Genomic DNA, 26,101 nt, shown 5'->3' with positions numbered 1-26,101 from the left:
CATCCATCACCTCCAAGCCCAGTTGGAAGAGAAAATTTCTTTCGAGAGTGAGGTATCTACAGTGAGCAGATCACCCTGAGCATCCACGGAGGGAGCAGGACTGGATGAAAACTCGCTGCTAAAATAGCAGCCCTAATCCAAGCACTAAAAGCCCTGATCCCAGTGGGCACCACGATTAGGGGCTTAATGGATAGCTGGCACCTCCCTCGCTCTCGTCATCAGTGCTTTGGGTGGGATTACGAGGGCAGGAGGTGGATCTGTCACTGTGCTGCTGCAAGGACATGGGTGGGCCCATAGTGATGGAGGACACTGAGGATGGGTGGCTGCTCAGATTATCTCCTGGCTTTCTGTTTGGGGATTTACCACTGAGCACTTGGCAATTAGAGGCAGGAGCTAAGATTAGGACAGCCAGAGATCTTCCTGGCTGCAGAACACAAAGGACGAGCTCTTTCCATGCTCTAAATATTCTCACCTGTGTGCAGAGACCACTCCCACAAGCAGTTGTGACACTACAGCCATGCAGATATCCACCTCCCACAGCATCCCTCAGTGCATCCTTACCCTTCCAGAGGAGGAAATCCAGGGTCACCATCCCTGGAGGTATTCCGGGGCCAGGGGAAGTGGCACACTGAGGGATGTGGGCAGTGGGCATGGTGGGGGTGGACTGGGATTGGGGATCCAAGAGGTCTTTTCCAAAGTTAACAGTTCTATGATTCTCCATAATGTACAGTCCCGTTCTTCTGTCTACAATCAGGAAAATAAAACATTTGGAGTTAAAAAGAACAGCAATCCTAGGTTTCTCACAACAGTAGAACAGGGAAACATTTCCTTGTGCCAGACAAACTATGGGACTTCAAACTAAGAAGCAGACACATTTCCAGTAGCTTTTCTTCTTGTTAGTTAACAGACCTCGCTGCAGGTCTTCCACTGGTTTTTCTTTTCGTACGTGCACACACTCCTGAGACTCAGCATTCCACCTCCAGTGGAATTCCACCTTCCATCACAGAATGGCTTGGGTTGGAAGGGACCCCAAAGATCATGAAGTTCTAACCCCACTGCTTCATGCAGGGCCACCAACCTCCACATTTAATACCAGCCCAGGCTGCCCAGGGCTCCATCCAACCTGGCCTTGAACACCTTCAGGGATGGACGGGGCATCCACAGCCTCTCTGCAGCCTGTGCCAGAACCACCACTCTCATAGTGAAGAGCTTCCCCTGATATCCAACCATCTTCACTCTTCCCTTCCTATACGTGCTATGTGTAAGAGACATGCACAACTTGGGCTATTTTGTTCTTGGAATGTCCCAGCACTCACCCATCCCTGTACCACTGTGGCCACACAGACATGGCAGGTTTACAACAGGCACTGCCTCATCTCCCTTCTGCCCAACCCACCTCTACAAACACCCAGCTGTGGCAAGTCATCCATCTTCAGCTGCATTTCTGTACTCTGCTAAGGTCACTCATCAACACAGAATCTGACAAATATTAAAATATAAATTACAGGATTAAATAAGATTTTATTGTCACATTTAACTGCTTTGTCAGAGATGTACATTTTGCAGGTTTCTGTGCGGAATAAAAATAAAACCAGAGTTGCCATCTTGTCAATTCTCATCTTGACACACGCATGGACAGCCGAGCTGCAGGCGCTCACTGACAGCAGCAATGCACCCAGAACCAGTTCTGTTCAATGGACTGCAAATCCCAAAGACAAAATGCAACAGCTTAAGGCTAACAAGAATCGTGTAGAATAGTTAAAACAGACCACGAGATGCTGAATGGTGGAAGCACTCGAAGAGTGGCAGATTTCATATCTCCTTTTGCTTAATTTAGTACAGGTAAAGAGAGGCTAATGAGCAGAGCTTTTCCCACATACGTGCTGAAGTTTCAGTCTTTTGTAAATCTGATGCATTCCCACCTTCAGTGTGACTGCTTTGTTCTTCTAGGCATAAACCAAAAGTGGTTGCTCACATCTCAAAGTGATAAATGCTTACGATGTCCTCATCGTAAACTGTGTGTTTTCTCATTTACAGATCAGGGATTAAATCCAATAATACAAACGTTTTAGTGGCATAATTTCACATATTTTGGGCAACGTTAGTATACAAGCAGTAATTAAATAAAAATAAGTGCATCCAAACATGAAATTCTCTAAATACACCACACTTCATTTATCCCAAATGGCAATTTTCTGATGAGCTGCAGTTCAAATTAAAATAATCATTTACACATTTCATCCAGAGGAAAAGAGGTAATAAACCCAGGGGACTCTCCAAACAATCTTCTCCCACCCCATCCCCTATTTATTACATAAAATAACTCATCTAGAAGCGTAAATCCAATATTCAGATGCAAATAAAATGCAAGAAGCAGTCTCTGCTGTTTGCAATTTGCAGACTCCAAAGTCCAACCACGATGGAATTTACCACTTCCGTCAGTCATTTGCTCCTGTATGTGCACTTTGTATTCATACTAAAATAACAAACGAGACAATAAATGAGGCTAGTGTGGCATACAGTCATTGTAAACCCAGCAAAACCAGAAGAGTAATATTTATGACATTCATTCGGATGATTTATCAGCCATCCCACCCCCCAAAACCCTTTACAGAAAAGAAGGCAACCAACATTGTAAGTGATAGACACATTCTGCTAGTAAAAATGTTGAAACAAACCCCTTCTCTGTTAAAAGAGCATGCCCATAGAAGGTAGACTACATCTGTTCCAGTCAGGCTTCTCAGAATTATCAACATCTCTTTGCTCGCAAAGGCCAATTTGGCTTATCACAGAAAGCTATTTTGAAGGCGGCCGATACATTTTTTTTTTTTCCCTTTCAAAAATTAAAATTCAAGGCATGATAGTGCAAGAGGTAAGTTTTGATTTGAGAACATTACTTGTAGACTAACTGTGCTTAGTTACTACAACCCAATTTATTGTCTTAAAGAAAATACGGCAACAAAAGCTACAGGATTTCTATAAATTTCATTTTGCCTAAGTTTACCAGTACATCCATGAACCTCATCAGTATTAGTACAACTTGATTATCCTAATGATGATTCCATTACAAAACTTGCAAAATGTATCACGAGGTGAATAAACCATCTAGTGCAAGTCTTCTACATTGTGTGCACAGTAATCCTGTGTAGTTCATCTCCTCCAGGTTTAATCCCCAAGGTCTCTCTGTAACAACAATGAAAAACAGTGTCACATCCATTTTTTTTTCCCCCCTATCAAATCTGAGAAGTTTGAGTGTTCCTGGAGTCACCATCGGGATGTGCTGAAGGCCGTGAATCCCTCGTCTGTGAGTATTCACTGTCAGATGACTCTGTAGGTTCAAGCAAGTTTTCGTAATCACTGTCTTCTGACTCATCAACATTGTCACCAACCGCTCTTTGGGAAGATGGCATGGATGCTCCATTACCAGAATATTTCAATCCTGTGTTTGTTGAAACGTAACCAGAAGAACCAACTGCTTGAGGTCGAGGCATAAAAACACTGCTTTCCAGGAGACTGTGACTGACAGTACTTTCTTGACTGGCTGCACTGAAATCCGAATATGGAGGGGGAGGATCAGAGACGTCTGAATCTTCGAGCGTGCAGCCTTCCACTGCAAATCCAGTGTAGGACATTCGTGGAATAAACATAGGTTCCAAGTTATCTGCTGGCATTTGCCTACTTAAAATTGCTTGCTGCAATCCTAGAAGAAACAAAGCAAAAATGGTGTACTTAATGCTTTTGTGAAGTGCACTGCAAAGCCACCAATCTATAGCAGCATCCACCCAACCCTTACCCTGCTCACATTAAGATCCCCACAAACATAGCTGCATGAAGTTTCCATGACTTGATGCTTTTCCTTCTGTTTTCTGTCCTCTCACATCAAAAAGCAGCTATGCCAAGGCTCACTGTGCCTGTGACTCTTCAGTTCATGTGCCTTTAATAGTCAAAACAAGGCCAAAAGCCACAGATATGCCTTGCCTTCAAGGATTTCACAGTCTCAGCATTTCATAGTGAACAGAGAGAGTAACATGAGCAGTACTTGCATTCCAGCCTTGATGATGGAATGTAATCAGCACATGCTTATTAAGATTACAGATGGTACTATTGCTACTAATAGCCACCAGCATAACAGAGTATCAGAAAAGGAATTTCAAACTGATCCTAACAAATGAGGTGATTAGGAAAACAATTTATGGAAGGTGCACATAGGAATGATGAGCTGCACAAACTACACAATAAGGGACAGTTGCATCCTTCTGCAGAAAAGAAACTGAGGTTTGCTGCTGATTGAACAGGCATTACACGTGTGTTGTGTGTAATGATACAACTGGAATGCTGCAGCTAATTTTAGGCACTCCAGGGTGAGAAACATGGCACAATTGGAGAAACCCTGCAGAACAGAAAGATTTGCTCCTGGTCTGGATATCACAGCCTAAGAGGACAGACTGAAATAACTCGGATCGTTACACAAGACTGAGGAAACTGCTTAAGCCTTCAAACATACAAGGAGGGTATTATGGAAAGTTAATTAGAAGGCAGCTTAAGTTGATAGTATCGTACATTACACATGAGGAGAAACTCCTGTGCAGTAACACTTAAGTGCTGGGATAGACTTAAGTTTGACTGGTTTCTAACTGGTTATTAACCTCCAATCAACTGTCAGAACTGACACTCATGTATTTAAGGCTGTCTTGCAGCTAAGTGCTAGACTAAGTGCTATCAGCTCAACTGAGCATACACCTTGCTTCTGGAAAATGCAAAAATCAAAGCTGAATAGTTTCTGTAATCAAGCCAGCGACTCTCTCTTACCTAAATAAAAGGGCACATTTCCCTCAAGTGTCCGAGGAAGGAGCTAAATAACAGAACTGCAGTTTCAGTCTCCAATATGAGAACTATAGTGGGGGACTTTCCGGCATTTGGAAAGTGCACAGCCTACACCCCAGAACACTAACAAAATCATTTCAGTGATCTGTCACAAAGTCTCAGCTGACTTTATGCTCTAGTGATAGAGCAATAATCCATTACCCAAACATTCTCAAGAAAAGCAGGCTTTCACACGATACCATCACAGGAATCTGAATCAGATGCTCCTTTATCTTCCAGCCCAGAGACTGATTAGCTGGAACAACTCACTCACAAAAACCAAGGAAATTCTCCCAATATTGAGGGAGTGGGAGAACAGAAGGCCAGCTTCACTATTTAGCTACTTGCATCTAAAAATATTAGAGATACAAGCTGCGTGTTTTCTTGTTTCAGCTCCCTCTGGCATCAATTCTCAGTCCAGCACTTCCATCTCTCTGGTAGTATCTGGAGACTAACACTGACTGCTCTTCCTCCTCCGCTCCCAGCTTCTGCCATATGGGCTGAGATCAGCTCCAGCCTCACTAAAGAACCAGCTCTGCCTCTCCCTGGCTTGTGAAGCAGCAGATCCCTGACTGTTTCATCACCAGCCAAGCAGGAAGCAACAGTGACTCATGCTGCTTATGCCTTGCAGATAGGCTGTGACCTGTGCTGGTTCTTCACCTCACCTGTGAGGTTCAGGGAAGGAGGAACCTGACAGAAGGCTGAAGTTTGATCTAAACTACTAACATGGTAACAGTACCTCCCAGCCTGGAGAAAAAAGCATCCCATCAGAGCAAGAGTGGCCTGTTGCACAGGTGGGGTTATTAACCAACACAAGCTGTCTGTCAACCTCAGACACAGATACAAAACCAATTAAAAAAATGTAGCTAAAAATACAAAAATTGAGTATTCCAAAACATGGGAAGACAGAGGAAGTGTTTGCTAAAATATACAGGTTGCTCATAAGTTTATTTTTAAATATCACTTCCCATTTGCCTATTCTCTGCCTCTATTTCAACAGAAATTTCTCCAGTGCCTAGATGGGTTTTTCTACTCATGGCTTTACTCTTTTTTCCTTTCCTACAACTGATCTTTCCCTGTGTTACTTCCAGAATTAATTCTCCCACTCTTCCCCTACAGTTTCACCTCTCCCCTTTATTTCCAGCATGCTAACACTGGTTGACTCCTTAGAAACACTTGCAGCACGTACACTTCCAAAGTGTAGGTACCATCCAGCCCAGTGTGGAATATTTTTTCCTTTTGCTATGAGCTATCAGGAATGAAACTCAAAACAATTCCACAAAACATTCTGCCTTTGCAGTATCTTGTTCTGAAACAATGGAATTAAAAGGTACTTACTTATTTTTTGTTCTTTTTCATTTTTCCTTTGTGCAATTTGCCTTTTTAACTTGTTCACATCAGCTTGAAAAGATTCAACCACACGTTCACTTTTTTCTACATCTATACATACTGCCTAGGAGGAAAACATCAGATATGTTCAGACTTTGCAACAAATACAGGAAAGATTCCCAGAACAACATTAACAAATCCAATGCCACAGAAGAAGCCATTAAAAACACAAAGCTAATGGCAGGAATTTGCTATTTCAGTGCATTTTTTTTCACTGGCTGTTGTGAATTCACAACTGCTGCATGAGAGAAAAAAAACACTCCCAAATCATTCCTCAGTTTAAGGAAGATGGCCATAATAAGAATCAAAAATAGTTTTCCCTACTTGGTGAAAGAGACTTTTTTTTTCCTGTTTGAACTCAAAGAGTCTACAGTTACCTTAAGGCACTGCCATCAGCACAATAATGATACTATGGCAGCATGATTACAAAACCTAGCATGAAGGTGCATGCTTTTCATAGCAGGCCAAATTTAAACCAGAGTGTGAAACAGCTGTGTCAACAAACAACTGCCCTGAGCTCATCTCCCAGCTGATAACACTTAAATAAGCAAAGCCCAGCGTTTTTCAGCAATGTTTCCTTATTCTGGTTAAGAAACAAATGGGAAATTTTAGGTAGACCTTCATTTATAAACAGTGCTGCATTACATGGGTCTCCTTTTTAATCCAAGCATGTTACAGTGGATTTTGCTTCCATCTTCAGACAATAAATACTGCTCATCATCAGTAAACACAGCCAGTTTTGAAGAGTACACAACTCTAAAAGCAAAGATGAATCTTGAACAGTAAGTCATCAGCAATTTACTGCTGCTTCTTCAAAGGGTCGCAACCAATGATCTCACCTCCAGCTGGAGTTGAAGAACACGAGCTCTGCTTTCAGTGCTGCATCTAATTCTTAAAGACCACAGCACAAAAAAAGGCACCACACACAAAACTAATTGGTGAATAATGCAAACACAGGCACCTCAGCTGCTTTAGCAGAAAACTTGTAAGGTTCTGTGAAACACCTACTTGAAAGGTCAAAGTTCCTCAAGTCAGCTAACACCCAAGTTCTCTCTCAGCTCCGTAACGACGTACAGCAGCAGGATGGGCATGGTAAAATACAACCAAGCCATATCTAAACAAGTAAAAGGAGCACTTCCTGATGATACCACAGGGCAAATGTGAAGGGAAAGCCTGGAAATTAACTGTGACTCCATCACAATGAGCAGATGTGTGCACTCCTGAGGCAGCACAGCTACAGGCTGCGAGCTGACAAGCTTGCATGTAGCAGGTTTGATAGACGAGGAGCTTTCAGATGCTCTGCTACATTTGGAGCAGGATGCACTCGAGCTCTACACAAAACATTCACAAGTTTTAACTAGCAGATGGAGCTCTGTGCTGCACACTACAAACCAAGAGCCAGGAATCAATTTTAAACTCACAAAGGCAAATCCCCACAGCCTTCAGGAAAGCTTTTCTTCAAGATGCACTCTTAAAAATAGCTATCATCTCCCAGAAATCACTGAGCAACAAGTCACATTTACTTGCAAAAGACAAAGAATCAATGGCATTCATACAAATCATTTTTTCAGAGGTCATTGTCACGTCCCACTATTGAAGTCAAACATTTTTGCACAGTTTATGAGAAATCATTTATGAGCTCTAAATAACTCCTGTGCTCTTGCTTTAATTAAAGGATGAAGAAAAGATGCCACGTATACACCGACCAACAGTAAATAAAGGAAGTTACCTGCACTTTTTCCTGAAGTGCATTATAAACCTGATAGATAGCCCTGATGTCCTTCATCACTCCATCTTTGTCAAAAAAATCAGTACTACAAAAGGAAGCAGAGATCATCAGTTAAAGAAGACAACACAAGTTCCTACCTCACGCCCTCTGAGTTGCTGTTAAGCAGACAATTGCTGTATTTCTAAAATATATTTTCTTTTATACTGCTAAAAAAGTACTAAGCTCTAAAGAACCAAAATTTGAACAGCAGAACATTTGATATCAAAGCTCCTTCTGGAACAATGAAGTTCCATGTTTATTCAGATCAAACATATGCAGAAAACTCTAAGCTTGTATAATTTCATTGTCAGCAGTTATAAGAGCTTTTTTATATTAACAAAATTTAAATAAAATGACTAAAACCAGCAATAACAAAAACTTCAAACACTCCAAATAAGTGTTCTGGTTTTAAAACAAGCCTGCATAGAGAACTGCTTGAGAAAAAAATAAATAACAAAATAATCCTCCAGCCAGAAGGCCTACAGAACTGACTGCCCATAGCAAGTCTGCTTTTCCACTTAGCACATTGAGTTACAACTGTTCCTGTCAAAGATTTCATTCTAAGCAGAAAAAGCACAGTAGGAACCAACTGCTCATTCTCCTCCAGAACTGTTTTTTTTGCAGCTTGAAGTGCATATCCTCACTATTTTGGGGAAGGTACAGAAGGCAGAGCTTGGGATCACCTTACCCGTATTCCTTAATAACTTTGGCATAATTCTGAGAAGTATTTGGCACTGAAGACACTTTGTACTCCTGTTGACTAGTGTTGCCTAGATTAGGAATAGCAAGGGACACTCTTTGATTATACCTGTAGAGAAAGTTTAGAAAGAGTTCTTAATTACGGCTCGAGAAATTATTTACAACAGTCTTGATGCTATTCTGTCTCTCTGATGATCACACCTTGTCTCATTTTCAAGCTTCTTATTATAAAAACTGTTAAATATTAGAAGTTGTGTTTAAATGCATGATCAAAAATCCCCTGGAGATGGACGTACCTCTGTAGCTCTAACAGCCATTGTGCCAGAGACATGAGGGTGAACCTGCATTCATGTCTCTTACAAGGAATATGGTATCAACATCCCATTTCTCTTCAAATATACTGGTTTTGTTGTTTGAGTATTTGAAAACTGAGAAGAACTCTCACTCACCCCAGTACTGACTCATCACTCAGTTACTTGCATAGGGTGGTGGTGGGTGAAAAGCCATAATCACTCACAACTGTATACCAAGGTAACACTTGATAAACAGAAAACCCTCTGCGTAATTGTGCCAACTTCTTTATAGTGTAAACTATTCTGAATAGCAATAAGAAACAGAACAAAAACCAAGGATTGGCTCATCGTGGAGATAGCTTACCTTCGGTTTGGTCTAAAAAGCACATATTCTAAAGCATGTGTTGAGTTATTTGCAGTGGAAATGAAGCTGAAGAGAAGGAAGACGAGATCAGGCACTCCAAGAATGTGGGTCAGCTGTTTATGGATGATGTGCTCTCTGTAGGACATTTGCTGCTGAGTGTTTCTCCTAAATCTGTACCATCCAATAACGTTCTGTAATCAAATGCATCAGAAAAAATTGAGAGATACAGATGTATTGACTGATCATAAGGTTCCCCTAACCTTGATATTTTAATTAGCCAGTTCTTGCAACAGCTTTGCCTGACTGAATTACCAGAGGTTTGCACCTATTAAATAGTCCCAGAAATGGACACATCCTGCTGCACACAACTACTAACTGCTCAGCCTGCTACAAATGCTCACATGCCCTCAGTGGCATTTAAGAGCCCACTTTCATTAGTTTCCAATTCCATTGTTTACTTCTAATAACAAATCTTGGAGCACCTTCAAATTAATCAGACCTGAGCAGTTTTCAAACACAGCAGATGTATTCACTTTTTTTTTTTAGCCTAAACATTTCAACTGCCTATTCACTCGTATTGATTTGCAAGACACATTTCCAGTGCTATGCAAACATATGTGCAAATACTTTGCCTGTTCGTGAGACGTATGGGACTAATCTGCTGTACACAGCCATAAAATTGTGTATTTAATTGTGATAAGGCTCATATGCACAGCAGATATTATAATTCAATGATTATTTTGAACACAACGTATTAAAATTATTTAGTGTAAATGGGCAATTAAATTAAGGCAATAATGACAAAGGATGCATCATTAACAATCCCAAGAATAGGCACTATCACACAGTGACACATTAAGATTGTGTACATTTATTGGAATAGAGCAGAATTAATGTATCTAACAATATGACACTCACTGTCATAATGAAGCACTGTTTTTGACCTCTTACAGTAAAATCTGTACAATCACACAGTCTGATGTAGTAAGTTATTTTGTTAGCAGCATAGAACACAAGACTATCTTAGTTCCAGGACAGCACTGCTGCTTTTCTTTTTTGACTACAACAATTAATGCCATCAGATCTAAAGTACTTTAATCACATGTATGTAACCACGTATGTTCTTTGTGTGTGTTTAAGTGTAAATAGGTAAGTACACACAAGAGTTTATTCTGACAGCATTTGCTGGAAGATAAAAACCATCACAATGATTTACATTGCAACTGCTGCACAGATTTTGGACTTGCTTCCCTAAAGATCCCTCCTCAGCAGAACTGCCTGTAAGCAGAAATTGGCAGTTCAGGTTGGCAAGATGATCAGAAAATAAAAGACTGCAGTTTACTGATGATAACTTCACCCTTGCTGAGAAGCAGAGTAGATCCCAGAAGCCTAGCACACCATCCTTCACCGTTAGTTCTGTGATCACAGGGATGCAGTCTGCAGCTCTACAAGCAGCTGGGATAACACTGGTTTGCTGCTGGTTTGTAACAAGAAATATAACAACAGAAAACACAGCCTTTTATCTGTCACTCCCACCCTGTATTAACTCTACTGCTATCCAGATGTTGTGAGCCCATCTCCTTTATGAACTAACAATGTCCTCATGACAGAAAGCTACAACAGCAGGCATGCAACTACTTCTGACAAGATCCCCAGCTTAAAAGTGGCAGTGCAACATTTGCCTTTACAAGGCTATAGCATGACTTTTTTTAAAAAAAACAACTTTTTAAAATGAACTTTTTGGAACAGATTTTCAGACCAGAGACACTTTTGGTTGGCTTCAGCAGCAGAGTACACAATGGTTATGCTACACATTCAGCTCAGAAACTAGATGGTCCATTAATACCAGCCCTTCATTTCTGGAGATGTAAACTCCAATTCTTCACTCTTCTTCAGGGAATTTAGTTTAACCTAAGTACCAGGAACCCACTAAGTTGTGTACAGGATAACCCTTGTTCAGAACATCAGACCAGATTTGTTAAAGGGAACTATTTCTTCTAGTTAGCTGTCTTTTCAAAACCATTCTGATTATGTGCTCTTACATCTAGAACAGAGGAAAAGAGACAACTTACTTTTCTTCGATCCTTAAGAATCCTGTCCAAACTCTCCTCATTAACCTTGCCTGCATAGTCATAAAAGCTTGAACCAGAAAAGAAAAAATGTAGGCACTTAGTTTACACACACACAATACATAAAGTACTTTAGACTCTTCAAATAGATGGCATTCTATAAATTAGAAATCAACCTCTGCAATTTTATCCTTATCACAACAGGTCAGTATTCACACCACCTACTTAAGAGATACAACTTGAGTGCTATATAGCAGACAAAACCAGAAGCCTGGGGTGACTGCATAGCTAATAATACAGCAGCAGTCACTCACAGAGGAGGATGCAGAGCACTGAGGTGAGACGTATAAGGTGCAAGCAGTCTGTTTTTAAAAACTGGTAACAAAATATAACATGCCCCAAATGCTTTCACTGCAGGTGTTAGTTTGATGACCAGTATTTCGCTGGCAGTCCCTACAGCAGAGGAAACATACAGAAACAGACTGTGGAACTGTATTTTGACAAGCCTACCTGCCAGAGAAGTAAGGGAAGCAGGACCAACTGACATGCAGCTACAAATCACTTTCCTGAGCTCCAGTCCTGCAATTAAGCTCACATGAACAGACCCCTGAAGCCAGTTCACAGTTACACTGGGGTCAGCAACAATCTCAAGTACTATGGTCTTCCCACATGGCTCTGCTTACAGAACAGAGGCCCAAATCCTAGCAAGTTGTTACTCAGAGGACACGACATACTTAAGAATTTATAAAGCTATCCACACAGATAGGGTTATAAATTCAAATGGATCACACTTCATAACAGAAGCAAAAACATTTGAAAATAGATTCCTCCTTGACTTACCTGCCAAGTCCTCAGGCTCTTTCAAGAGCTGATATCACTAACACCTAAAGCAGTGCAGGAAAACACTCTGTTTTAGAGGTTTATGATCTCAACTCTTGTTTATGTAGGGGAAAAAAAAACCAAAACAAAAAATTCTGAGCTCAGTACTTGGCTGGTAAATAAGGGTGGAAATAAGATTTGGTTTAATACACAAGCTATTTTGAATATTAAAGCTACAATTACTGATTTCAGATACAGTATCCGCATAATCTTTTCAATTCATTCTCATAACCTTTGTACATTCTTGTAAGGATTGAATATCCAATTCTTTCTTCACAACTTGTAATTCTCCCATGGGATGAGCAACCACAACTTCACAGAACACCCTAATTTGAGAACTGCACAGGTGGAGATATCAGGCCTTTTAAAACCTTTACTTCTTATTCAGTTCCTGATCCTTGCTAAGTGCACTGGGGCCAAGCTCATGACGTTCATCAGCAATGCAAGAATACAGAGCAGATGAGCCACAGGACTCCTTAGCCTGGCTGCATTTAAATCAAATGGATAAGGCAGAATGCCCCCACACAGCAGCTGCTGCAACTAAAGGAACAACTGGCATCTTGCTCTGCTACTGATAAAGTTTACCTGAACTTTGCGTGATTCCCCTATACTCTGAAGATAATACATCCATCCTTGCTCATGTGCAGAAATCATGCAGTGAAATGCAGACTTCCTCCCCTTCTTTCATCACCTCAGATACTAACAACACATTTCTTGACTGGGGAAAGATGGTAAACGTGATCGGTTTTGAGATGTGCTGCACAAAGCACCAAAGGGAATCAGGAAGGGCCCACCAGACACTGGGACATTATCTCAGTGCGTGGAGCCTCCAGCATATAAATCACTAGGATAAGAGCACCCTTCTGTAATTATCAGATAGCAGATGATAGACTGCAGCTTTTCTCTCTAATGTAACTAATGTCAGTCACAGTATCTAAGGTACTGCATCTTCTTAATTGGCTGGAAATCTCTAAATAAAGATGAGAAGAAATTAATTGGGAATTCCTTCTGAAAAAAGATTTCTAGGCAGCAATTTAGAAGCCATCGCTGTATAACAAATGAAGACTATACAGAAAAGCTACACGTAATAGATTAAAGCTGCTAAAGGGAACATCAGACCTATATTTAATTTTAATTCTGGAGTGCAGAAGATCAGAAGGCAAAAAGAACCAGCAAGCTGAAAGCTTTGCAGTAATTAGTCAGTGCACATCAGTACAACTAACTACAGAACTTGTTAACCCAGCAGGTTTATAAGGTACTGCAACCCAGGAGGCCTAAGCAGAGCTAGTCTAGGACTATGATAAATTAAATTGGTTTTGACATTCACCTTAATTATCAGTAACATGGCTTAATCTGACCTGCATCCTCCTCCACTGCATAGGTGGCAATTTGAAGAGGCAGAAAAAGCAGCCTGGTTACCTCAGCACTCTTTCTAAACTAAGACTTTATAGTAAGGCAGTAGGTACCAAAACTGAACACATGCTCCCATTGCCATGGTACAATTTACATGCATTTCTGTACCATCACCAGGTGAGGAAACAACACAAACATTGCAAGGTACAGCTGAAATGCTGCTACATTTCAGTGAGCTATTTTGTTTTATATTTCTCAGCCAAAACCAGAAGAAAACAGAAAAAGCTTACCTAAAGAGTTTTGAACATGGCTCATGGTTGTGGATTTCTGCAATAAAAAGAGAGACATATGTCCAATTGCTCAAGATAAAGAGGCGTTACAGTGGCATATCTTGCATAACCTTTCCACATCACGCCTGTTGAGCAAACAAACTTCTGTATCAGACCACACAATGTCCTTTCGTGTCTCAGCAACTCTTGATGACACAGCATCATACCCTGAAAGCAGCTTCTCTTTCTCATCTTCCATTTCATAGAGGAAAATACTTGAGCAAATCACAAGACACGCACTAGCTCTGATATATACAGGTATACCCTACTCTCAGATATGTTATTTTACAGTTGTGATCTCTTCAAAAAAGCATTTATGATTATTTCCTCTTTAAAAGCCTTTCCACGTTTTACTTGCATTAATATTCACTGCTGCTTTAATAAACAGTGTTGAAGAAGAGGGATAGGGGAGAAAAATCACTGACACTTTAGACATGGGAATATTTAACCTGGCAAGACAACTGGAATCTATTATGAGAAAAGGTGTTAAACAGCACTCCTTAATGATGAGCTGCATTTTCATTTTACACAACAGAATTATAAATTCTTAAAAAGTTGCACAGACATTTTTCACTGATGGGTTACTAATAAATGCTAAGATGCCCATTTAAGCAAAGACTGTAGCATGTCAGTAGTCACAGATAGGAAAAAAAGCAAAAACCCAAACCATTCAGCTTCCTCTAATACCAAGCACGACTTCCTTTCTGTGGCATTCAGTACTTCTGTCCAGTTCTCCTCTACTCAGACTCCTCAGATACAGTCTGTCACTTAATCATATTATCATGCTTTCATCACATAACTTTTGTCTGAAACCAAATGCTGCTCAGTCTGAGCAAATATACGTGGCAACACTATTTCACATCCTATATCAGAATGCTGCTGGAGTGTTCAGCAACATCTCTGTTTAGAGCCTTCCTTCCTGCGTGACTCACTGCTGTTCTGACAGCCATGATGGCAACCTCAGCAGAATCACAGGCAGGCCACAGCTCCCAACAACAGACTGCACACATTGGCATCGCAGCACATTCAGCCAGCATCCCAACAAGGCTCCAAACATCAGTGGCACACACACTGCCTGAGAAGCATCACTATCACCAGCAAGAAGAATTTGTTGTGCTGCTGTTTGACTTTGAAACAGCTCCAAACACAGAAAGCCATGTCAGCCTCATGTTTTCATTCTGGCACACGGGAATCTGTGGGAATGATCTGCTAAACAAGGCCAGCAAATTTAATTATTCCAGCTCATACTAACGCCTTCCAGCAAATCTATTGACTATGACTGCTGAGAATACATTACTTGATTCTTGCGTTACTGCATCACTACACAAATGTGTGAAGCTACCATCATGCTGAGTTTTACACATTGACTTATTTTACATAAACATATAGATTATCCTTACAACATACACACTTAAACACACACACAGTGCCACTAAGCTTTGAGATAACAGACACAAAAGTGCTGAAGTTCATCTGTGAGAACTGTAACATAACCAACCGTCAATTGCATTTTAACTTCTAAACTCTCTGGTCAACTTGTAAGGCTGATGGATAAAGGCTGAAGTGAAAATTTGGTCAACAAAAAGTATCCAGAATATAAAGCACTTGATTTATGAAATCAGACTAGGGTGCAGCTGATTAGTGACATTACTGCATTGCATCAGGAACTACAACTAGATAGCACTGAGCAGCCACGTTGAGTTTTGTCTGAACAACAGACATCAGCTGCTTTCCTTGCTACAATACTTTGTGTTGTTATATACACACAAGATCTATCCCTTTATTTTCTGTAATTTATCTCACAGATTAGTACAGGTCACACAAGTCAATTTATCACTTATTTTTCCAAACCAGGAATCTACTCAACTTTCCAGATCCACACGTACACAACCAGCCCTACTTCAAGGCTGCAAGTATCTTCAGATGTACCATAATATAGCATGTACTTCCAGAGACCATTAGTTCTGAAAATATCATTTGTGAGATGACTGGAAGATGTCTGTGTAATAGCTAAGCTTTTTAAAGATCCTGGTAAATCATCTACAATCCATTCCACAAAGTCAAGTACGTGCACATTTGGGTTCGTACAGATGTAGATATATTTTAACACAAAGTTATATGTATGCATACAAAAAGAGATTTGCTCTTAAGGACTCCCTGATTTCTTTAAACTGCAGAGTTGGAAACCTGTGATAGCTCCTCACTCAGGACTTTAACCAAAAGATATTCTGCTACCAACGTTTCAGTTTTCATAACAATAAATCATCAATACATACTAGCTCTTCTTGTCACTGAAATAAACCACTTGGCAAATATCCTTGACAAATAATGTCACAAGACCTTACAGTGCTACCATCTACCAGCCTCTGATCCAAACCCTCTTCTCTCAGAATTTCTCAAAGCTCTGTTACTTACCAATTACCTGTAGAAATTCTGTGTTGCTGATCTGGGAGTCACTGATGCTAAAGGTCTCTTCTTGTCTTACCTCTCCTAGCAGAAACCCTTCCTGCAATTTCAAGGGAAACAAACAAAAGACTAAAAATAGGGGAAAAAACCCCACAACATGCAGTAATTTATTGTAACTTTCTTAGTATTAAATGGATGGCTAAATACAAAGTTATTGTTTGAAATAAGCACGTGGGCTGTTGTAGGTATAATCTTACATTTACTAGGGTTGATATCTTAATAACAACACTGTAGCAATGAGCCACCCCATTACAACATGGGGATTTTGTGACCAAAAACACCCATTGTAGTGAAGTGAATGCACCCTCCCTGGAAACATTCAAGGCCAGGCTGGATGGAACTGAGAGCAACCTGGTCTAGAGATAGGTGTCCCTGCCTATAGAGTCACAGAAAGATCATAGAATGGGCTAGGTTGCAAAGGACCACAATGCTCATCCAGTTCCAACCCCTGCTATGTGCAGGGTCGCCAACCAGCAGACCAGGCTGCCCAGAGCCACATCCAGCCTGGCCTTGAATGCCTCCAGGGATGGGGCATCCACAGCCTCCTTGGGCAACCTGTTCCAGCACGTCACCACCCTCTGAGTGAAAAACTTCCTCCTAATATCCAACCTAAACCTCCCCTGTCTCAGTTTAAAACCGTTCCCCCTCCTATCTCTATCCATCCTCACAAACAGCCGTTCCCCTTCCTGTTTATACGCTCCCTTCAAGTACTGGAAGGCCACAATGAGGTTTCTCCGGAGCCTTCTCCTCTCCAAGCGAAACAATCCCAGTTCCCTCAACCTTTCCTATAACAGGGGGTTGGAGCTAGATGATCTTAAAGATCCCTTCCAAAGCCATTTTATGAGGCCATGATTCCCTAAGCAGTACAGCGCTCACGCAGGGAAAGCACACACTTGACGGACAGGCACTGCCTCTAGTCCCAGCCCCATGGGAACACAGCAGGCAGGGAGCAGCCCTAAGAACACCACAGGCGGTCCAGAAAGCAGAGTTCTCATCTACAGAGTCTGGAACAGAGGGATTTAGGAGCACCGCTCCTGCGGCTCTGAGAAAACACCGCTGTGCCCGCAGCCCCCACACACGCTGCCCACTGAGCGGGAGCCCCGGACCCAGTTGCAGCCCCACACCCACCCGGACCCCCCCAATGTCCCAGCCGGGCCGCAGCGGCCGCTCAACGCGCCCCGCGGGCGAAGGGCCGCTCCTCAGAGCCCAGCGGGGGCCGCTGCAGCCGGCCGTTACCCCCCAAGCGGGCCGAGCCCTGCGGGCCCAGAGCCGCCGAGCCTCAAAGAGGCGGCTCCGAGCACCTACGTGGTCGGCGCTGCTGTTGGCGCTGAAGTAGCAGACGGAACTGAACGTGTAGCCCGAGATGGAAGCCGCCATGATGGAGACCGCTGCCGCCGCCGCCAACGCTCCCACAAGGCAGCGCGCGTCCCACGCCCTCCCACTTCCGGCGGAGCGCGGGAGCTGCTGGGAGATGTAGTCCGACAGCGCGCAGGCTGGCCGGGGAGTCATGGCGTCCTTCGAGGTCATCCAATGCATCCGCACCAGCGCCAGACCGTGTCTGTAAGCACCACAGCTACCAGATATCCTGGTCACTCCAGCATCTCCAGCTGTCTGGCAGCCCCTGCCACGATGAGGATTCTTCCTGAGGTCTGAGCCTCGCCTGAGTCAGCACAAAAGCAGTGCGATTATGATGGTTTATAAGTAATGTGGTGTGGTCGCAGATGAAATGGATTCTCTTTTCCCATCTGGGACACACAGTGTTGCTTATGGAGCTGTTCAAGACCAGTTTTGCATGGGGCCCTGGGCAGCCTGGTCTAATATTAGATATGAAGATTGGTGGCCCTGCCTGTTGCAGGGGGTTGGAGTTTCGTGATCCTTGGGGTCCCTTCCAACCCAAGCCATTCTCTGATTCTTTGATTCTATGATTCTATGGTAGTTGTGTGTAAGTCAGATTCTCTATTCAAGAGACATCAAAGCAACAGCACAAATCTTTAATAAAGATTGCCTGGACTTTGGGCAGTCCTCAGGAGTTAAATGATGAGAATCCGTCCCCTTGGAGCTGAGCTGCTCCTTACAAGCACGCTATCCATCGCTTTCAGTGAAACACTTTGGTATGATGATAAATCATGAGCCAGAAGGAGAATGAAATGTTGGCTTTGGAAGTGCTTGGACAAAGGACACAACAGTGGGGCAGATCTGAGCAGCACCCTGCTGCAACCCCCTAAATTTCAGCGCTAGGAAGCAGTGTTTTCGTCCAAGGAAAAGCCTGGCTCCAGGGGCCGGCTTTAGGGAGAACGAGCCCGGCAGCACGGAGCGCCGGTCCTCCACGCCTCAAGGGCGGCGCCCTCTCCTCCCGCGCCCTGCGCCAGCCGCACTCTATGGTCGCGTCGCGCTTCCGGGCGGGCATGGCGGGCGGCGGGGAGGAGCCCTTCGCGCCCTCGGCGCTGGGCACCAGGCCTCAGTGAGTGGGGGGCTGTGGGCAGGGTCGGCACCGGGAGCAGCACCCGGCCTGGGGGAGTGCCTGGCTTCTGAAAGCCGTTTGGTTTCGGTTGTGAAGTGGACTCCAGGTGGTCCCGTGACATAGATGCGGGCTCGCTCTCCTCCTTTTTCCCCTCTTTGAAGTCGTTCGCAGTGCTAATTGCGATATCTTCTTCTCCCTCCCCGTAGCTGGGATGCGGCGTATGAGAGAGAGCTGCAAGCTTTTCAGGAGACGGGAGACGCTGGGGAAATTTGGTAATTAAACCATCTCTACCTGAACGTGCCTGTTTGTTTCTAAAGGGGACGCTGCCAAAATGCGTCCTCCGGGTCGGTGAACAGCTCTGAGTGTTGGCAGTGGGAAGGGGATGTCAGTCTTGGAGCCACCCGTTCCTCTCCTGACCGGCTTTGTAGTGTAAATCGATACGTTGTGCTTACACAACTGTCCTGGCAGACAGCGAGCTGAGAGGTATGGTCTGTTGTACTCAGAAGTGTTCATTGTATCACTGAGTTCTGATGTAAGTAGGCAAGTTGCCAGCACTGGCTTCTCATACAACATATAGAGGGCTTTGCCTTCCAGAGGTGGTGTTTCAGTGATAGTGCTTGAACGGAGCTTATAAGCAGGAGGAGGACTGACTTTTTATGTAGTCCGACAGTGCAATGGGGAATGGCTGGAAACTGAATGAGGGGAGATTTAGATCAGAAGTTAGGAAGAAATCATTCACTCGGAAGGCAGTGAGGCCCTGGCACTGCTTGCTGAGCTGTGGGTGTCCCATTCCTGGAGGTGCCCGTATCCATGGATGGGCCCTGAACAGCCTGAGCTGTCAGGGGCACCCAGTCCAGTGTAAGGAATTGCAGCTCTGTAACCTTTAAGGTCTCTTCCAAGCCAAGCCATTCTGTGGTTTGGTTCGTTTAAACTTAAGCAGATATGAGTATGTCAGTTGTTAGGCAAGTGCTTCAATAAGAAGGGCTCTGCAGAAGCTGGGGAGCAAGGAAATACATTTGCTGTGTTGACTGTGTGTCTTTGCTAGCTTGATTACCTGAGCCCTTGTTCCTAATAGGTTTGGAGAAGAAAGCATGGTTCGCATAATCAGATGGTTGGAGAAACAAAAGGTGCCCCTTGACAGCTCTGTGCTTGACATTGGAACTGGGAATGGTGTTTTACTGATTGAATTGGTTAGTATATTCTGCTTTTGTAACAGTCAGTGCTCAGAACTCAGTTCTCAGTTCTTGTCCCTTCCTCAGTTCTGACAATAATACTTTGATGCAAAAAACGATCAAAACCAAGTAGTTTGTGTAAATGCTTTGAAAAGTTGGTAGCACCTCAAGAAGCATCCATTTCTGCCAGGGTGGAAGCCCCTTAGCAGACAGGTTTTGAAGTGTTATGGTGATGTTATAGAGTGATGCAAGGTGATTTGCAGCTGCAGTAATCCTTTCATGGTTTTGACTGATTCCTTTGCTATGATATTACTGCAGAATTGGTAAAGAAGGAAGCTTTGTTGCTGTAGTAGTTCCTATTTCCAACATTCTCCATTGGTTCCATTAGTTACAACAGAAATTAAATGGAAGTCAAGGTTGGGTTTATAGTGCATAGTTGTTTTAAAAAAACACGGGCTTTGATTTTAGAAGTGTTTAAAGCCTATGTGGGGACTGACTGCCTTGTTGTAGTGGCAATTTAAAAACTATTAAACTGCTGTAAGAGCAGATGAAGGGTATTCACCACCCAAGTGAGGGTGTCTGCTAGTAATTGAACCAGCTCTGTCAAGGAGGAGCAGGAGGCTGCTTGTGAGTACCACCTTCAGGACACTCATCTGACTCCAGAGTTATGTTTGGCACTTGAGTGAACGATCCCTTCCTGTCCGTATGGAGTCAGGCCATACAGGTTTAGCAGCATTTAATGTTGTTTATCCTTAAACTTTCCTTCTCTGCCCCAGAGACTATAGGAGTGAATGGAAACTCCCTGAAGTGACTCAAGCTCTTTGTTTCCAAACAGAGGAGCTGTTGTGGAAACTACGTTTCCACCCCCAGGCCTTCAGCAGAGGCATCTCAGGAAGCTTGGTTTGTTCTTGGAGCTCTGGGGAGGAACGTGGGCAGAAGCCTAAGCAATATGCTGTTCTTCATCAAATGCAAACAACGCAGTCTTTGTGTTTAGCTGAAATTAGTCCTCAATTAAGAACAGCTGGCTAGCACTGCGCTCACTGCTAGGAGGAGGAAGGACTTTTAAAAAACGTAGTTCTCTTTGTTGTTGAGGTATTAGCCTTTGGAATAAATAGACAGGTAGCAGATTGCTGAATGCTAGTTGAGGTCCTTGGAATTCAAAAACAACAACCTCTCCCCTCCACCATTCTGCCTGCAGCTGCCTGTAAGGCCATAGCTCTTCAGAGCTCTTCCTGCTAGGTTTGAATCCAGCCAAATTGGCTGACCCACGTGCTGCCAGATCTGCTCCTACCTGGGAATGCAAATATGTTACCACCCTGCTCCCAGGTACCCAGATCCAGCTGATGAGAGGCGTGTGAGCCCATCTGCTTTGCAAAAGGGTTGCTGGGCTGTCACTGCCTGAGCTGGATGAACTGGGTTATCATTATCATTAGTTCAAAGTCAGCAGAAAAGTCTCTATGTGCTCTTCTGTGTGGTTTGTAACCTGCCTGATTATCAGTGATAGAAAGACCTCACTGCATGCAAATAGTTGCACTGAGATAGACATTAGCATGAAAAATCAGAAAAACAGAAGTTTTACAATGGCTTTCTGTATTAATAAAATATATTACATATATTTGCTCTTAGAATTTAGGCTGTAAGCTGAATAATTGCTTGGTCTCATGTATGTTAAAGAGGTTTTCTTATTTTGAAGCATCTGGCATTGGCATGTTCTCATCACAGAAAATTCCTGGTTTGGAGGTTACTTTTGGTACAGATAAGAGCTTATTTCCCTTCGGAGTTTTTGAGAGTTCTGCTCAGTTTCCCACTTGTTGACATCAACCAGCTTTCAGTCAGCAGTTCTTCTGATGAGGTAGCAGGCAGATGGGGTTACTGCAGTCCGTTCACTTGGCTGTTTAGCTCTGGTGGTGATAACAGAAATAAAAATGAGAAACAAAAGCAGAAGTAAAGGCTCTGAGTTGTTTTTTTGGTGTTTTTTTTTTTTCTTCTCCTCATTAAGAGGGGGAAGGATGAATTATAGGGCACTGGAATAGACCTGGTGAACAAAAAATCTGTTAGCACACTGACTAAGATTCTCTGCTTCTATCTAGGCAAAAAATGGCTTCACTAACCTCACTGGGATTGATTACTCACCTTCTGCAATACAACTTTCAGAAAAAGTAAGGGAGAAAGAAGGGGTGTCTAACATTAAATTACTGGTAAGTGTTGAGGGAATCTTCATTAAGGAAATTGAATGCAACTGACCCCAAGGTTAAGTGACCTACTTGATATTCAGGAGCACTCACTGTAATATATTAATGATGTATTTTGAAATTCATTTGTATTTTATAGCTGATAAGAGAATTCTAACCAAATAAGTCTGTGTTTACAGGAAGATTTGTGGTTATCTTGTTGTTTGTAGCAGTCAAAAGCTGTCCGAAGAGCAGATAGCCACTTGACAAGCTCTGTATTTAAGCTGATATGCTTTGAATGTTAGCTTTAAGGCAGAAGACTAAATCCTCATGGGAAGGAATCCCTGCCAGTAGCTGTGCAGCAGGGAGTTTGGGAGACCTTGTTTGAGCAGGGAGGGACCAGTTGACTTCCAGAGATCTCTTCCAGCCACAGCCATTCTGTCACCAGTGTTTCTCTGCTGTGCTTTTCCCCGCCAGCTCTGTATCCCTATGATGTCTCTATTCTTGTATCTCAATTGTGATCTCTGTAACAGGCACCATCTTCTGTATTTGTACAGGGCCCAGTACATGGCACCTGGAAAACCAGAGATCAAAGTACAAATGATGATTTGAAGAATGAACTCCCTTTTTTGTTAGCTTGAGCTTTAGATGAATAGTTATGTATGTGGGCTTTATAGGAAATAGATTATTATGTCATAGGTAGACAACAAAGAAGCTGATGTGGCATTGTAACTTTGGCTTACCCTTTCCTATTGCCAAGCTTGAGGCTTTTGGGTATTAAAGCATTGGTTTGCATTAAAGATTCAGGAGGTCCTGAGCAGAAGATTGTTTTCACAGTTGTAGACTTCTGGTTTAGGTAGAAGACTTCCTGGCTCCATCAGCTGAGCTGTTGGGATTTCACATCTGTATTGACAAGGGGACTTTTGACGCTGTGAGCCTTAATCCTGACAATGCAGTTGGAAAGAGGAAGCAGTACGTGAGGTCTCTCTGCAGTGTATTGAAGCCAGAGGGCTTTTTCCTCATAACATCTTGCAACTGGACCAAGGAGGAGCTGCTGAATGAGTTCAGAGAAGGTGAGCAATTGAACAGAACCATTTGCCAGCCTATGGTTGAGCAAAGGTGCAGTGGGTAGATTTTAGTGTCTGCGTTAACATATTTTCTCAGATCAGGATAAGACAAAGTAGTAGAAAGACCAGTAAACTCCTCAGCCTATTCTGTTTTCCTCAAGAATTACTGCTGCTACATTTGCCAGCACCAATGTTTCAAGGGGGCTCAGGTTTTGTTATACTTTAGAGAACAAGGATCTCAGTCAAGCTACTCTGGGAAAGGAGGGAATTCTACACCCACGTGGGTGTTTTTTTTTCTGTTTTGGCCTTTTATTAGCAGATCCAGTTCACCCATACAACTGCTCTAAAAATTACCTGTGTTTAGGGCAGCTGGCAAGTCTGACTGACTGTTTTTGCCCCCTCCTCAGTGACCTTTCTGGTACTCTCTGAAGGTGTTTTTGCCTTGTTTTGTTTGTTTGTTTGTTTTTTAATGTGATTGTTAGCTCCTGAATCTCATGTCTGAAGCTTGAAACTCCAAGAGTGTGGATCTAAAACAACCATCCCTTCTGGGGGACTAAAATCGCTGGCAAGCAATCATCTTTTCTGCCATTAATTTGTGTGATTCAGCCATCTGAGATTTTTATTACCCATGGAATGGTTTCAGCTGCATAAAGCAGCAGTGCAGTGTAACAATACAGTCCGATGGAATTACAAAGTAACTGACTTGCGAGTTGTCCAGACAAATAAAGAATGGTTTGCAAAGGGTTATCCAAGAGAATAAAATGACTTCCTTCTAATAAAAGCATTTTAATTTCTGTCTGGCAGGATTTGAAATTGTGGAGGAGCTGCCAACACCCAAGTTCTGCTTTGGAGGAAGAATTGGAAACAGCGTAACAGCATTGGTTTTCCAAAGAAAAAAGTGAGACCATCCATCTTGGACAAATTAGATTAGCTGAGAAAAGTCTGAACTTTAAAGTAAGCCTGACAGCAAACCTCAGACACGTGTGTAAATAAATGTTATTTGAGTACACAGTTAAATGCTATGTATGGAACTCTAAGGGACTATAAAACATTGCCCTAGAAACATAACAGCTTTGCATAACTTGCCTGTAAATTTTGTCCTTGCTACAACCTCGCTTGTTTCAGGGAGGCTGCAAGTTTGAGAGAGACAAGTCATTTTAAATATTGACTGAGATAGCCAAATGATGTTTGCATTTGGAATACAAAGATTATCTGGTATTTAATTTCTGGATTGGTAATCAGTGAAGCATGATAGAAGCAAGGGTGTTCTACAAAGTAAGTCTCATTTCTGTGTTGTGGTGTAATTGGAAACAAGCTTTTGAGATGTAGTTGCTGGACCTTTCATTTTTGCAGAAGGTAAATGTGAATGTAACTGTTAAGGAGGGAAATGAATATAAAAGCTGAAAGTCTTGCAAAAAAAAAGTCAGTGCTTTAAGTTCAGAAGTTGTGTGGCTAAGTGTAGTTCTGCCTCCTCTGAAATAGCTTGACTCTTTCCCCACAGAGGCCAACTGTTGAGTGCTTTTACAAATCTCACCTGTGAGAATGTAGGCTTGCTTCATTACTTACTTCCACTGATCCCATAATTGTATAAAGGTGTGACATTATAATCTCACTAGCATGTGACATATGCCTTTTTCATTACTAATTTGCTATATAATGATATCCTAAGAGCCAGCAAAGACCATATATTTTCCAGTGAATTTCTCAGGATAAATTTTAGTTGCATAATGAGGAGTTTACCTATAAATTCACTCTGTGAGATAAGTGGGATTTAGGGCAAGTTTGAGGCAGAGTTCCTGAGCCTGTCAGCTTCTCAGGACTACACTGAAATTTTCTAGTAAAATGCTCAAGAGATGAGAAGAGTGAGCCTGCAGATAGGTGGTGCTATGGGAAGGAGGGACAAGGAACAGAAAAAAGCAGGGTGACACCCACAAATGAAATGGTTTTGATTCCTAAATTGGTAGTGGCCTCTCTTCAAGCACATGAGCTATCAGTTGGGTCTAGCAATTTCTGTATCTGATCTGTAGCTGGCAATATTCTTAAGCCTGTGCACTTTGAACTATCACTGGAGAGTAGAAGAATGCTTGTAAAACATGTTGAGGAGAGCTTTTTTAAGGCAGTAATAATCAAAGGCCTGCTGTTTGAAATCTGCTGTTAGAAACCTGACCCTTATGAATAATGGAGTCTAGGCAGCAGCTGTAATAGTGACTTGAATAATGTCTTTTTTACTGACTGGTAAGATTTGGAAACGACATGTCAAAGAATGGCCTTGATTTTGGGCAGTTCACCTTGCTAGATGATTTTTCGTGAAGGTATAATCTCAAGATGTCTGTGCTTCTCAGTGAGAAACCTCTTAAAAGAGGCAGAGAAATAAACAGTGAGTTAGAAGCAGTGAGGCTTTGCTTGTGGTTTGGAGAGCTTTATGGTAGTTCATAAAGGTGGATATCTGCATGAATACACAGTTGTGTGACTTTTGGTGTCAGCTGCAAAGCTAAACTACAGGAGAGTAAATACAGCATTTGAAATGCATTCTGCTCCTATTGTGTTTCTCTCTGGAGATTTTGCTTGTGATTTCTCTGTCAAACGTGAGATTTGTGGATAGTAAAACTAATACCATCCCTGGGTCTCAACAAGCTTTTTCTGTAGTCCCGAGTTTAGGTTGGATGGTGCTGTAGGGCCAGCATACCTTCATGGAGCTGTGAATAGCTTTGCATAAAAGGTAGGCAGGACAGAGAGGGATTATGTTCCTTTGTTGACC

The 26,101-nt window shown here is 42.5% G+C and overlaps 2 protein-coding genes across 2 annotated transcripts; one reads left to right on the top strand and one right to left on the bottom strand.

The window, feature by feature from the left end:
- Nucleotides 1–1,501: 1,501 nt before the first annotated feature.
- Nucleotides 1,502–18,020, bottom strand: ABRAXAS2 (abraxas 2, BRISC complex subunit). Its single transcript, XM_031597330.2, has 9 exons — nt 17,778–18,020; nt 16,422–16,512; nt 13,968–14,004; nt 11,449–11,515; nt 9,377–9,567; nt 8,709–8,828; nt 7,982–8,066; nt 6,202–6,316; nt 1,502–3,700 (listed from the first exon to the last, which is right to left on the bottom strand). The coding sequence occupies exons 1-9, from the start codon at nt 18,006–18,008 to the stop codon at nt 3,234–3,236; spliced, it is 1,404 nt and encodes a 467-aa protein (XP_031453190.2). The 5' UTR covers nt 18,009–18,020; the 3' UTR covers nt 1,502–3,233.
- Nucleotides 18,021–18,863: 843 nt separating this feature from the next.
- Nucleotides 18,864–25,872, top strand: EEF1AKMT2 (EEF1A lysine methyltransferase 2). The gene is given in 7 exon segments (XM_031597331.2): nt 18,864–18,933; nt 19,140–19,205; nt 20,009–20,123; nt 22,196–22,303; nt 23,133–23,349; nt 24,148–24,240; nt 24,243–25,872. Coding segments are annotated over 7 exon segments (687 nt in total). The 5' UTR covers nt 18,864–18,877; the 3' UTR covers nt 24,275–25,872.
- The last annotated feature ends 229 nt before the right edge of the window (nt 25,873–26,101 follow it).

This window comes from Phasianus colchicus, chromosome 8, assembly GCF_987193195.1.
Source record: "Phasianus colchicus chromosome 8, bPhaCol1.hap1.1, whole genome shotgun sequence".
In the NCBI taxonomy this organism is placed as follows: Eukaryota; Metazoa; Chordata; class Aves; order Galliformes; family Phasianidae; genus Phasianus; species Phasianus colchicus.
This window is presented reverse-complemented; position numbering and strand designations above follow the sequence as displayed.